Here is a 14630-nt window from a genome sequence, read left to right on the forward strand (position 1 = left end):
AAAGGGACAAGAACAAAAATTAATTAACTAATTTTTGGTGCTAGCAGAACTAATAAGTGACTTGTTCTTACCCATATGAACCTTATTCATGGGATCTCCAATCACAAAGGTTGGGTTCCCATCACTTATTAATTTCGAGTGGCTTAAGTACCAATCCCCTCGATGTACACAATTTATTTTATCCCAAGGGGCTTTGTTTAGCAGCTACTTTATACACAAATGATGAAGACAATTTTCTTTCATCATATAAGATTGACTAAGACGTCTCTAAGTCAATCAACCTCATATATTTATCAAAATCTATAACAATAAACATGATCTCTATAATTATATTTATACAAAAGTCTGCTTGAATAAGCGACAACATCTCATAAAATAATTTTTTAATTTTGATTTATTCTCATTGGAATTCAATTTCAATTATCATTGTATTATTTTGATACAATGGTTCATCAACTCTAAACAATGTTTCATAAGTGTCAAACGACTTCCTTAATATACTTCATCGATCTACTTAGATAAAGTCTAAGCGACAAACCCCCACATTGAGAAAATATAACTCAATGTGTGAATTTATTATACAAGTCTACTTGAATAATAATCAAGTGACAATACCCCCATATTGAAAAATATAAGTTTATGTGTGGATTTATTATAAAGGTGTACTTGAATAATTTTCAAGTGATTCCATAATAAAAATAAATCTCATAAATATATATTTTCTCATATGTACAAATTTCATTAACTTCATTGTATTATTTGAATACAATGGATTATCCATAATATATTTTTCACAAATTTATCATTAAAATATCTCATGTCGAGTTCACCTCTAAACCGTAAGGTAAAATCCTCAAATTAAGACATTAAAATCATACATATGTACAAAGAATATGCAACACTCAGAGACATACATGACCAAACTCAAATTTATTCTCAATGTCATTATCATAATTTGCCATATAATTTCAATTCAATATATCTTCTCATACTCTATCTTAATGACACGGTTTAAAATAAGTTCATGAATAAATTATCAAGCCAGAGATCCATATAGCACATGTTTACACAAATTGAAGGAGAAATATCTCAAGAATTTATATTCACAAAATTTCCGGTTTTGAAAAGCTTATTGAAGATATATATACGTTAACATTGACCCAATCACAAAAGATCACATTCACAATTATCACCAAGTAAGTACATTTGAAAGAATACATACTTATGGCTTTCTATCATTTAAATTCTCATATATGGCATAAACATTACAATAACTTTATTCACAAACAATTTACACATATATCAAACACCAAAAAAATTGATAAATTTATTTACCAAGTGAGGATAAAGACTACACTAGTTCATTTCAATATCAAAATTCCTTTTTATTTATTTAAAGATACATTTCATGCTTCATACCCAAGAATATTAACATGTGCTGCTAGAATAAAACAAAACAAAAAATAATTCGAGATCTCATGCATATTGAAGAAGATTCAAGTATCTTCAGACCAATAATCACTTAACATATTAAAGCCAATAATAAATGATAAGCATAAATCAATCAAAAACATTAGCAGCACAATATTTTTCCACGCCCGAAACCCACATCCGTGTCATGTATAAAACCAAAGTCATTGCTTAAAAGGGAAATAAGGATGAAAGACAAACATGTATCAAAGCCTATGTAGTATATGATACTCAATTGATAAACATGGCAGATGTGATTATAAAATGAATTCCTCTATTACATTTGTTTTTCTTCGGATTATGGCATCACAAATTGCACAAAATTTTGAAGAATAAGAAGTTCCATTGCCAATGTCATCATGAATAGGTTGATCTTTCACCATCTCAAAAAACCATTAATCAAATTTTGTCTAGAATGGACCACGTCACTTCAAGAAACGACACCGCCACCAATCACTTCCCGTACACCATAATCCAATCTCACACCAATTAATTTCATAATCTTTGATCAAAACCTAACGTGGCGGTGGATCTAAGAATTAGGGCACAAACAAATTTCATTAGAAAATGAAAATCCTTAAGATTGTTGTAAAATTAGGTATAAATTATGTCTATAAATAATAATCAATATATAAATAAAAGAATCAATAAAATATAAACAAAAGAGATTTCAATGAAACTTATCTTTCTTGTTATTGTTGTCGAATTAGATCACCGACCACAACTCTATCAACATCTTTGAACACCAGATCAAACCTGCTACGAATCAACTATCGTGATCCGTAGAACGAACAAGCAAAGGAGATAGTACCGAGACGTGCCGATCGCACTATCCTTAAGGATTTTCCACGTAGTTATACGCTAATCCCCCGAGAATTTAACATACCATTCTCGACGTAGAATCGAGGAAATAGAACTAACAAGAATATATATATTCAGGAAGATGAAACCCAGAATTAATTTGTGAGGGATGGAGATAATTGTTTTTTTTTTTTTGTTTCAATATTGATTAAAACAAATGGAAAAAGTGCAGCCTTTTCTTCGTACGTGCATCATGGTTTCTATGTATGTGAAAAGAATGGTGTCATATATATTGAAAAATAAAAAGGAATGTAACCTCTGTATAAAAAGTATATTAGGCACTAGTAACTTCTCAAATAAAAAGTAACTCATGATCAAAGTGTAACTCGCCTTCTTAATATGTTTCGGTTGCAAAATAAATTCCACGTGCCTATAATTGACTGTTTCTTTTGAGAGGAATTGATCGTTTCAAATGAGAATAAAATGCTTAGACTTAATTAAGTTAAAACCATGAGGTCAAAAGAATTAGATCAAGTGAAATATTATAATTAATAATATGATAATAATTTTCTATATTTTTCAATTGAAAAATACGGGACACAAAATATTTGAAACTTTTGAAATATACTCAAAATTTACAACAATTTCTACGTTTTTAGGCAAAATGGAACATATACCTATTGGTAACAAATGTTCTATCAAAACATTGCAATAATTAGACTTCAAACCCCTTAACTTGAAGCCTTTGATAGATACCAAATTACTATTGTTTGATGAGCACCCTTCCTGGAACTTTAACTTCATGAAGAAACTAACACAATACTTTTTTCTCCTTTCTTGATAAAGTATGAGCCGCAGGTGGTAAAAATGTGCACTTTCAATCGTTCACCGGGTCAATTCAGTTCTAATTCCCATATCGATCAAGTCCAACCTCGCATTAATGCCATCATTCGACTTTCCAAGTACATTTAGTAGCGTACCAATAATGTTATCAAATACCTTTTTTTCAATATGCATCACATCAAGGAAATGTCTTACATACAATGACTTCCAATATGGGAGTTCAAAGAAAATTGACTTCTTCTTCCATCCACTTTTAACAAGATCTTTTGCAAAAGGTTTGCCAAATTTATTGCTCATATCCTTCACCTTTTCAAATAGTTGATCACTCGTCAATGCAACCGGAGCTACACCTTTTTCTCGGTTTTCCATTGAATGCTTTTCTCCACCCATGGTAGCGATAATTAGAATGCAGGAATCTACGATGATCGAAAAAGACATTCTTCATACAATTATCCAACCGCAACATATCAGTTTTCTCTTCACATGTAGGACACACTTCGACCTTTAACACTATATCCCGATAGATTGCCATATGCCGGGAAATCAATAATGGTGCCAAACAACATCACCCTCAAATTGAAGTTTTCTTTCTTATATCCATTATAAACCTCCAGTAAATTAAAGGTGCCAAGTACACATCTATATCATTCCCCGGTTGATAAGGCCCGTAAATTAACATAGACAACATCATGAACTTACGCTTCATACATAGCCATGGAGGCAAGTTATAAATCACCAAAATCACAGGCCATATGGTGTTTGAGATACTTTCAAAACCATGTGGGTTCATTCCATCGCAGGACAAAGGCCAAGCGTAGTCTTTCCCAAAATCGTGATAATCATGATCAATTGTAGCCCACTATGGCGAATGCAGCCAGCCGTGTCAAAACTTCCCATCTCTAATTCTATCATATTTGTGCCATGTCAAATATTTTGCATCAACTTCACTACCAAACATGTGCACCGAATCTCGTATTATAGGAAGATACCATACGACTTTCGTAGGAATAAATTATTTCTTATATCGAGAGACATTACATTTAAGACACTCATTTAACGATGCATATTCATTTCGAAACAAAATGCAATCGTTAGGACAAGCGTGTATCCTTTCATAACTCATGCCAATCGAGCACAACATTTTTTTGGCTTCGTAGTTTCTATTGGGAAGAATATTATCTTCGGCAACATATCTTTCAAAAGGGTTAACCATTATGTGAAGTTTTTATCGTACCATCCATTTCTCGCTTTTATAATGTACAATTTCAAAACTACGTACATTCTTGTGAATTTGATGCAACCATCATATAACGGTTTCTCCGAATCACTAACCAATCTTTCAAACATTTCGGGACAATCCCGAAGATCTTCTTCAACTACATCTACAATTTTGTCAACTCGATCATAGTCAAATGTATTTGTGTCAAATTCATTTGATTCGTATGTCTCATTATTCCCCAAATCAACGTTGTTGTTACTCATCTCACCATGCATTGTCCAACATGTGTAGCTTCAATCAATTTCGTTCCTCGCAAATGATTTTGCAACACATCCCCATTAACCCTCTTTCCATAACAATAACATAAGCAAGGACAGATGATTCAATTGCGGTACCGTGGCATGTTTCAAGCAAAGTTAACAAACTCTTCTACTCCATTTTCATATTCCTTTGAAAATCGCTCGGTAAACATCCATTTTTTTATCCATTGTTTCTTAAAGTTAATTTAAGAAACAATTGATTTTTCTATCTACAAAAGGGTTACAAAACTATTACGCCTACAATATCAACATCTTCTGCCATATATAACAACACATGAATATATTCTACATGTTGTCATAGTTTATTGAATTAATTAACTAAAATAATCAAAGCACAACACTAAAACCATATACAATTCAAACTTGTTAATTTTAGTTTTTTATCAATCAGAAAATATAACAAAATATGAATTGGAGTTTTCACACACATAAATCAAACTTGTTCTAAATTGTGTTGGTAATTGTGACTTCCCTGATCAAATATAGAAAATATAACAAAATATGAAAGTCTATCCTTAAATTTCACTTGTGAATTGCACTTTTGAAGCACATAAATCAAACTTGTGCATGATTAGTTTTTTATCAATCAGAAACTCTAAGTTTTAATAGGAAAGTTCTTGAATGAGTAAAAACTATAAAAATCCCATTGGCTTTGTAACTTGAATCAAATCTTATTCATCTAAAGACAACGACAATATAGTGCATAAACGTGTATTTGTGAAAATCTGCAATATAAAGTACTTCAAGAAAAATAAACAAACAAAAATGGCAGGTGGCTACTTCTCAATACACATACATGTCATCACCTAAATCATCCATACCTAACGTCAACCAAGGGTTTCCAGAAGCGGTTCAGTCAAAGAAGGTACCACAAGATTCTTATATGATAAGGATAACATGTCTCAAAAGCCGGAGGTTATGGAAGGATTTCTTCATGTGTTCACTTCACAAGTTGAGGATAACCAAACTGAATTCTTGAATGCTACAAAACGTTATCGTGAAAAGGATGGTGAATTTGGTACACCATTGGCACTAAAGTCTATTAAGATTACGCGTCCTAGTAAGTATAACTTATATAATGTGTTTTAAATTGTGCATCTTTACTTTATCATATTGATTATGATTTTGTTAGATATGTGGTGGAATATTTTTGGGTATAGTGTGCCAAAGGTGAAAGCTTGAGCAATTAAAATTCTAAGTCAAACTGCTTCATCATCTGGTTGTAGAAGAAATTAGAGTGTCTTTGAGAGAATTCATATAAAAAAGAGGAATAGATTGGAGCATCAAAGGTTGAATGATCTTGTGTTTGTGCATTACAACTTGCATTTAAAAAATAGGTATGTAATTATTTTAAATATTTGACCTTCAAGCCTCTACATTTCATTATATATTATCATTTGAATACCACTTCTCAATTGATATATTTCTCATTTGTTAGAGCATTCAAAAAAAAAAAAAAGGAGCATATGATCCTATTGACTATGAGAGGATACAAGACATTGAATTTTGGATCCCTGGTGAAACAAATTCTACCCCTATTCTTGATTCCAATGAGATCGAAGCTTTTCTTTACAATGAGGAATCAACACCCATAGTTGGTTTAGACAATGAAGTTTTAATGAGAATGAGATATTACTTATGTGCATTTTTTTATTATGGTAGGTTAGTTTATTGATATGCTAAACTTAATGATTTGTTTAATATTGTTTAGGTGCACAACTACTTACCAATGGAGTCGAAGAGGAAGGACTTAATTTGGATTCATTTCCACAAGAAGATGTGAATAGTTATAGTGGTGCTAATGAATCAACAGACATCCATGGTTGATCATTTGATTGCATGAGAATATGTTTGAATTAGAAGTTTGAACTTTGAGACTTGAGTTTATTTTGTATTAAGAAAACTTGTTTTTTTTTTTTTTTTTGAATGGACTTGTATTAAGAAGACTTGTCTTTGTCATGGATTTATTTAATGTATTTGTCATGGATGCTTTTGTGTAATTTTGTATGAATTTCTGCATTTATGTTTTATTAGTTACAATTTAAAATGAATTATTTATAAAAAATAGTATTATATGTGTTATTTATTTATAAAAATGAATTTTAAACTAGTTGAACCAAGAATCAAAGGTCGCAACGGTTCGATCTTTGATACGATTTTAAAAACATTTACTTTGATAGTCCCTAAGTGCGTGTTTTTTTTTTCTTTCTTTTTCTTCTTACAAAGACAACATATAATTTGGTTCAAGAACCTCTTGGCCAATACTAGGCTCGCACGTCATTTCAAAAAGGATACGCCACATTGGATTTTATCATCCATTTAGAGCACGCCACGTGTACACGAACACGTAATCCGTATGGCATTGGAATTTACCTTGAATCTTGTTCTCTTCTAGAATCTAGTCCACACGTATAAATAAATTAAAATCGAGGACCATAACTGTAATATAGAGAGCGATATCACGAATTTCTCCTTTTTTTTTTCAATTCAATTGCTGCAATTTTCTTCTTCCATGGCTTACGTTGAACGAGGTATCATCCTCTTCTCAATTCTTTCAATTCTTTCTTTTAATTTATGATTATCACTGATTAGGGTTAGGTTTTGCTTATTTGATTATGGAATCTCTGATCTCATGTTTTTTGATTCAATCATTTTTTGATTGTGTTTGAAATTCCCAATTTTCAATTGTTGCCGACAATCTTATATTTAAAGAATCATATTAATATTGTGAATTTGAAGCACGGATATGGACACCCGCAATGACACGCCGACACTGTTAATAATTTGAGAAAATTACATAATTTAGTGTAATTATATGTGTCGGTGTAGTGTCTACACGGCTAATCCGAGGAGTGTTCGTGCTTCATAGATTTTCCAGTTTTCTATGTTGAGGTCTTTTTTGCATGCATCTTATATGTACATGAACATCTTATTTCTGTATAGAATTGTTAATTACATTAAAGCTGGAGCCTGCAGAAGGCATAGTCAGTTGTTAATAATCATAGGCATTTAAATTGCCGAAACAAATTAGTTAAACGTCTTATCTCTGTTGAAATCGCGATGCTCAATTTTGACTTAAAATGGTTATGGTTGGTTGGTGTTTCCATTTTTAACGGCGTGTACTGGGAATTTTTAAGATGCAATAGACGACAACGTACTGTAGTGGAAAGTTGACATGTTTTAAATCTCTCTCTGAGGTTAATAGTTTCGTTGTTTTCGATTACTTTAGGTCCGATGTAATGGTAGTATTTGTGGGGGAAGGTGGTTTTTAATAATGAAGGAACTTGGAGTAAGTTATTTGGTGTTATTGGTGAAGCAAGGGTCTGTCGTTTCAATTTTTTGGCCAATTTCTTTTTGTTAATCTCCAGGGCATACCGAGTAGGGGAAGGCTATAGTTGACTGTGTGGTTGTGTATTTTTCTTAACCTGCTTACCTCCAAACTTTTAAATTTGATATCAATTTATCAAACAGGGTAGGCTTTGTGGCCTCTCTTTGGGTGTTCAAGTCATTTTCTTAAAGGGAACACTCTTAATAGATGTACTAGGGAATGAAAAGCTTTCTTGTATTAATATTACCGAATACCGGTGATTGTCTTGATGTTACGTCTTTCTGCAAAAAATAATACTGTGAGGTACCTAGATAGAAATAGAAAATTGATAGAAATAGTCAAAAAGAAAAGCATAATTTCATTGAATGAATGATTGTGAATAGGAGATCCTCCAAAATTAATCTCACTTCGTTAAAGTACACGTACGTATCAAATGTTCATAATTCTCACCTTATCAGTTTATCCAATTTATACATGACATTCCCTCTAACTGCTGTCTAACCACCCTAACTAATGCTAATAACTCTATTTTGCTTTTGTTCTTCATCCAACAATGCCACCCCTTTCAAAGTAACAAAATAACCTTGTTCTCGGGGATGAAAGTAGCAAATACTGTAAAACTTAACAAGACAACTCAACTAAAGCACCAGTTTGCTTGAGAATGAAGATAGTGGTCATCTATTTCTGAATTACAAGATGTTTTCCTATTTCCATAAGCTTGGTCCATGTGATCAATAATTTCAGTTGGCAGGTATGCAACGCCCCATTTTTTCTATCGTGAATCTAAATATTAAGATAATTGTGTGGGCCAGATCTATTAGGTCAAGTAGACATTTGAGACCCATTTTGCAGAATCCAGTTCTGTAACTTCATCTGTCTCATTCTCCAGACCCAAATCATCTATGGATGTGTTATATAAATGGTTTCTTCCAGTCTTAAGTGGCTTTTCCGGCAATGACCTGCTGGCTGCCAATGTTGGTTAACGTCTGGCGGCTCCAATGGTGGCTGGGGCATGGTTGGACCTGTTTAAACTTTATGTCTACAGCCGACGTCTGTAGAAATCCTATTTCAAGAACTTTGTTCGTAGTGAACATCAGCTACAGTATGAGCATTGTTGTTTAACACATATGTTGATGAGTGAGTGCTTCTTCACCGACCATTTCTGGATGCTATCTGCTCTCTCTGTCTATGCTTCCCTAACAGTATACACATTGGGATTGTATTCTCTGCTTTTGCTTCCCTTTGTGACTCAAAACATGACTATCATACCTGCATTTGAGTTTGATCTTGCAGTCACTCTTTCGACAACAACAGCAACCAAGCCTTATCCCACTAAGTTGGGTCGGCTACATGGATTAAATGACTCCATAATGTTCTACCATATATCATACCTATAACCAATTCATCTTTCTTAATAGTTTCTCTCATAGTGGTTCTAGTTCTTCATCTGCCTCTAGTGATTTGACAACCCTCATCTGATTTATTCGTCTTATTACACAATCTACAAGTCTTCTCGCTACATGTCAAAATCCTAAGCTGAGTTTCCACTATCTTTTCTATGAAAAGTGATTTGGGCGTGAGGGGGTGTACCGGGAAATACCCAAGTCCTATGTAGGATAAAGATATGTCCTGGAATGAGCTTATAAAGTGTGGCGCCTCTCACCTTACAAGTCGATTTTGTAACGATGAGTCAGGGCCCAATATAAAACCTAATATCAAATTATTAGACACATTCTTGATCACCAGTTTGCCACCTCCAACCTGCCTACGTCTTAATCTTGTACCTGCTTCTTCATCCATGTTTCATCATTGTTTTAAGCTTGATAATATTCTCCCACGAATGACGCTCATTATTGCTCGCATGTCCCCTTCAATAACATCGTTATTGCTCCTATTTCCCCCTTTCCCTCTCGCATCATCATTTTCTCACTGTTTTCTAGTGAAGGCTGCTGATCTGGTTTTTGAGTGCTTATTTAGTCGGCTGATCTGGCACGTCAAATCTGTTATGCTTATTGTTTATGCTGATCTGTTTTTTTCGTTTGCTTTGTGTGCCTGTTTAGTGTTTTAAGGGAGAATTTGATGTTGTAAACCTTTCTATGTAATGTTGAATTCAGATTTGGAGTATGAACTACCCCTTTTTCACTCCCATTTCCCCCTTTCCCTCCCACATCATCATTTTCTCACTGTTTTCCGGTGAAGGCTGCTGATCTGGCATTTGAGTGCTCATTTAGTCAGCTGATCTGGCACGTTAAATCTATTATGCTTATTGTTTCTGCTGATTTGTTTTTTTGTTTGCTGTGTGTGCCTGTCTAGTGTTTCAAAGAAGAGTGTGATGTTGTAAACCTCATCGCACACAATGTTTAGCCTGAACAGTGTTTAGCCTGATATTTTTGTGTTCTCTCTGCTATTGCATGATTTGACCGCGTTAATGATTGTAACTTCTGATCATGGTTACCAGCTACACTGTTGTGCTTTTAGAACTTGATAGTATACTGTACAATGTTTGACAGTTTTTCAGCATGTGTATTGAATCCAAAGAGAAGCTTGTATATACATTATTTCTTGACATTGCAAAATGATTAATGTGGGTATTTGTGTGTGCAGGTACTGTTAAATCAAAGCGATCAATATGGCGGCTCAAGACAATCACTGATTTTTTCTGGGCCATTGTCAACTTCATAGGCGTGTTTTTTGCTACAATGTTCTCGGTATTAATTTGTTTCTTGTTCCCTATTATAGATTTTAATTTTATGATGGATGTTTTGTTACCAAATTGATGTATTCTTACAATGTTTTCATCACCCATTAGATGGAAAAATCAGATGCCTACCGGAAAGGTTCTGCTGGTAAGAAATATGGCGGTGGAGGTCCTGGTGGTGGTGGTGGCGGTGGTGGGGGACCATATGGTGGCGGTCCTCGGGGACCTCCTCGTGGTGGCCTTGACAATGTTCGTGGGCTAGATAGTATCCGTGGACGTGATCATAGTGAGTTTATATTTTCTATATGCCTTGATATTTTGGTTATTTAGATGTTGTTTATTTTGCTTTTCTAGTTTCCATATTTGGTAATATGTTTAATCCCTATTGAACTTTCAGGTTCATTGCCTGCATGCGGCTCATGCTGTGGCTAAGTGTGTTACAGATCCGATTTGTCAATATTTGTTGGTGTTTTTTCTCTCTCTTTTTTCTGATGTAATATGCAACTGATAGTAATATGAAAATATGAATACTGACTTCCAAGCTATATGCGCACATGGGTTGTAATAGCATTATAGCAATGAACTTGCATAATAATCCGTGTCTAAAAGTCATACAAATTTATAGTATTGTCATGCTTAATCTCATAGGCTATTTAAATAGTAGGCTTAAATAAGAAAAAAGTCTATGTAAGTTTGTGCGTTTTTGGTTTTAGTTCCGTATCTTTTTTTGTTGCGAAACTACCCCGTATTTACTTAACCTTTTGACATTCGTCCTTGCCTTCCGTTTCCGTAAAAAAATCGCATCGCCGGCTAACGGATCAATATGTGGCACTTGATGAGTTGGCAACTGGTTAGTAGAGGGACTACAATCAAAAACGCAAATTTGGATAGGGACGAAATTAAAAAACATAATCATCAAAATTTGAAATTCAAAACCTATTCTTTCCTCCTTCGTCCTCACTATGTTCTTTCTCTCTTCTTCATTTATGCCATGCCCACCTTTTCATAGCTTGCGCCCTAACACCAAAAACACATTTCCTTTAACAATGTCTTCTCAGTCCATTTATCAATCATCATCAAATAAGTTGCCAATATGTGTTTGCAAAAAAATTATGAGGATGTTCATCTCGAGGAAGACACATACATAATAACGAGATTTTCAGAAGAATAATCAAACCAAAAATTAAAAAAGAAAAACAATTGGAATCAGAAAACACCACCAAAAACAAAGCAAAGAAAATACCCCACCTGTTCCTTCTGCTGCAACAAATGCATCTAACTAAGCAATGCATTTGTTAGTTCCTAAATCTCATGTTTTGTATGTTTCAGTCTGCTAAGTTCCTCAAACTTCTCGGCAAACAACAATTTATTTCCTGACAGTCCTTGCCATTTAATTGTGACTTTCCATGCTTGAATGCAAACTCATTTGGGTTAATTATGTTTCTAGTCCTTATAAAATAACGACCTTGTAAGTTTAGTTCCTACTTAATTTTAATAGCATTTTTAGTCCCTAATTTTGTTTTTCTCGCACCGAGTATTAGTCCCTACTCAATTCAAATTTGTTTAATTTATGCTTAAACTCTTAAATTTTTGAACAATTTTTTGCAGACATGTTTAGAACATTACTAAAAGTTCGTCCGCAAAAAATTATCGCAAAATTTGATTTCTACATCCAGATTTTATTACTTTTTATCTTTAACTTTTGTCGTTTTAAAAAATTCATATTTAATTCATTTCATGTCGAAAATTCTAAATTTTAGTAAACGAACCTTTCATAGTGTTCTAATCTTGTCTCAAAAAAATCGTTCAAAAATTTAAGAGTTTAAGGATAATTAATCAAACTTTGTTTTAGCAGGGACTAAAATTATAAGTAATTTTTTTTTTATAGGGACTAAAAATGCTATTAAAATTAAGCAGGGACTAAACTTACAAGGTCGCTATTTTATAGGGACTAGAAACATAATTAACCCAACTCATTTTCATCAAATATTAACAAAATGGTGTTTGGGTGTGACGGACAAAATGAATGAGCTTCAAGTATTTTAGACTGGAATATGGTCCCAATATAATAAACTGCCTCAGACTTGCTTTATAAATTACCTTAACAATGGCAGCAGCATCTAAACAGGCATTGTAGACTGGAAGCATTCTCTACTTACTATCATTTAATATAATCAATTCTTCATTTTCTTTGCTACCATGAATCATTATCGTTTTCTTTTTAGGAAAAATAATCAAATTAATGTGATTATATCATTGACAATGGTATACATGGCTTATGTAATCCTTACATATATTGTATTTGTGTGGTACTTTTAACCTGTCTTGTGTGAGACAGAGGGGGGAGAAGGTGTGAGGGATAGAGAGGGGAAAAAAAAAGTAGAGACCTTATTAAAAGGCAGGTCAAGCTAAAGAATAGTTTGATCACCATCACTGCATCACAGGATCAACACTTGGGGCAAATAACTTGTCCAATATATACATTGTTGAAGGAAATGGGTTTATGCTTTTAGGACGCAAGCTATGAGAGGCTGGGCAGGGAAGGAATGAAGAAGAGAGAAAGAACAAAGAGAGGAAGAAGGTGGAAATATTGTGTTTTAAATTTCAAAATTTAATGATTACGTTTTTTAATTTCATCACTATGTAAATATGCGTTTTTTGTTTTAGTCCCTCTACTAACACCAATTGTCATCTCATCAAGTGACACGTGTGCCTCCGTTACCCAACACAACTTTTTTTTAACGGAAGTTAAGATACAAGAGTTGTTTCGCAACAAAAAGATACATAGACTAAAACCAAAAACGCCCTAACTTACAGGGACCTTTTACTTATTTAAGCCTAAATAGTATAAATTTTTAGATTGACGTATGCTATCTTGTCTTCAATTCTTTTAACTCGTCGTTTTAATAGTTTAAGGATACAATTAGTTGGTTATACATTTTCCTCAATTACTTCTATATTTTCTATTCAATAAAATTAATTAATGACATCCGTTTAGAGAATTCTAGGCTAGCCTGATTATTAATATTGAAGTGAAGCCATTTCTATAAATTATAAAGAAAGAAACTTTGTGTGATGCTCCACAACTAAAAGGTGTTGAAATTTGAGGTCTAACTCATCCTTACAAAACCGCTTTCTTGTGAGGTGATGATTGCCCCCACTTTATAAACGACCATCACCTATCTAATGTGGAACTCTTAACAAAATGTATTAACAACTTCGGAGAAATCTCGTAATGCATGAGTTAATGACTCCTCCCGTTGATCACAGTAATTACACCACGATTCTCCCACTCCCACTTAGAGAAAAGGGAGTTAGTCATCAATCTCTTATGCATGGCCTGAACACAAATACTCTAATTCTCTCTATAACCTTTATTCTTAAAACCTTTCTCCAAATAGTTCATCCTTCCTTTTAATGAAAGCTTTGAATCATATTATAATCACTAGCAACATAAAATTTATCCATCCTATCGCCAGACTAGAGTTGGAGGTACAACTGTTCGTATTTTCTTAACAATAGCATATTGAATTTGGTTAAGATTAAACCAGAATGGTTTCCACGACATCACATAAACGAGTATGATCATCCATCCATTTATCTTCGCGAAAACAAATATTCTCGCCATCACCTATAGCCCCAATAATGGTGATCATTTATGGTTAGCTAGGTACTAACTATAGCTTTCCAAAGAGAAGAATTGGTGTTACAAGCTACGATGTCACCATTAACTAGATTCTTGCACCCATATTTACCAACAAGAAATTGGCCCCAAATACTTCACTCTCCTCTCCTCTCCTCTCTTAATTAAGAGACTAACCGATCTTCATAATACAAGCATCATTCATTTTCCACAAGTTTTAAATCCACCTATATATTTGGGGAGAGTTGGAGTTTTCCAGTCAACTATGCGAGCTTTCTGACCCTCGTCACTATCTTTCCAAATGAAAG

General features: G+C 33.5%; 1 protein-coding gene and 2 pseudogenes across 1 annotated transcript; 2 read left to right on the top strand and 1 right to left on the bottom strand.

The window, feature by feature from the left end:
• Positions 1-3156: 3156 nt before the first annotated feature.
• LOC146922470 (uncharacterized) lies at positions 3157-4802 on the bottom strand (annotated as a pseudogene).
• Positions 4803-5550: 748 nt separating this feature from the next.
• LOC146922471 (uncharacterized) lies at positions 5551-6647 on the top strand (annotated as a pseudogene).
• A 441-nt stretch (positions 6648-7088) lies between these two features.
• On the top strand, positions 7089-11319 carry LOC146922472 (glycine-rich protein). Its single transcript, XM_085715382.1, has 4 exons — positions 7089-7184; positions 10586-10689; positions 10791-10965; positions 11077-11319. Exons 1-4 carry the CDS (start codon positions 7166-7168, stop codon positions 11109-11111), a joined length of 333 nt encoding a protein of 110 aa, XP_085571508.1. The 5' UTR covers positions 7089-7165; the 3' UTR covers positions 11112-11319.
• Positions 11320-14630: the final 3311 nt, after the last annotated feature.

Source organism: Medicago sativa, chromosome 5, assembly GCF_051527215.1.
Source record: "Medicago sativa cultivar Bolivia chromosome 5, Bolivia_mono, whole genome shotgun sequence".
NCBI lineage: Eukaryota > Viridiplantae > Streptophyta > Magnoliopsida > Fabales > Fabaceae > Medicago > Medicago sativa.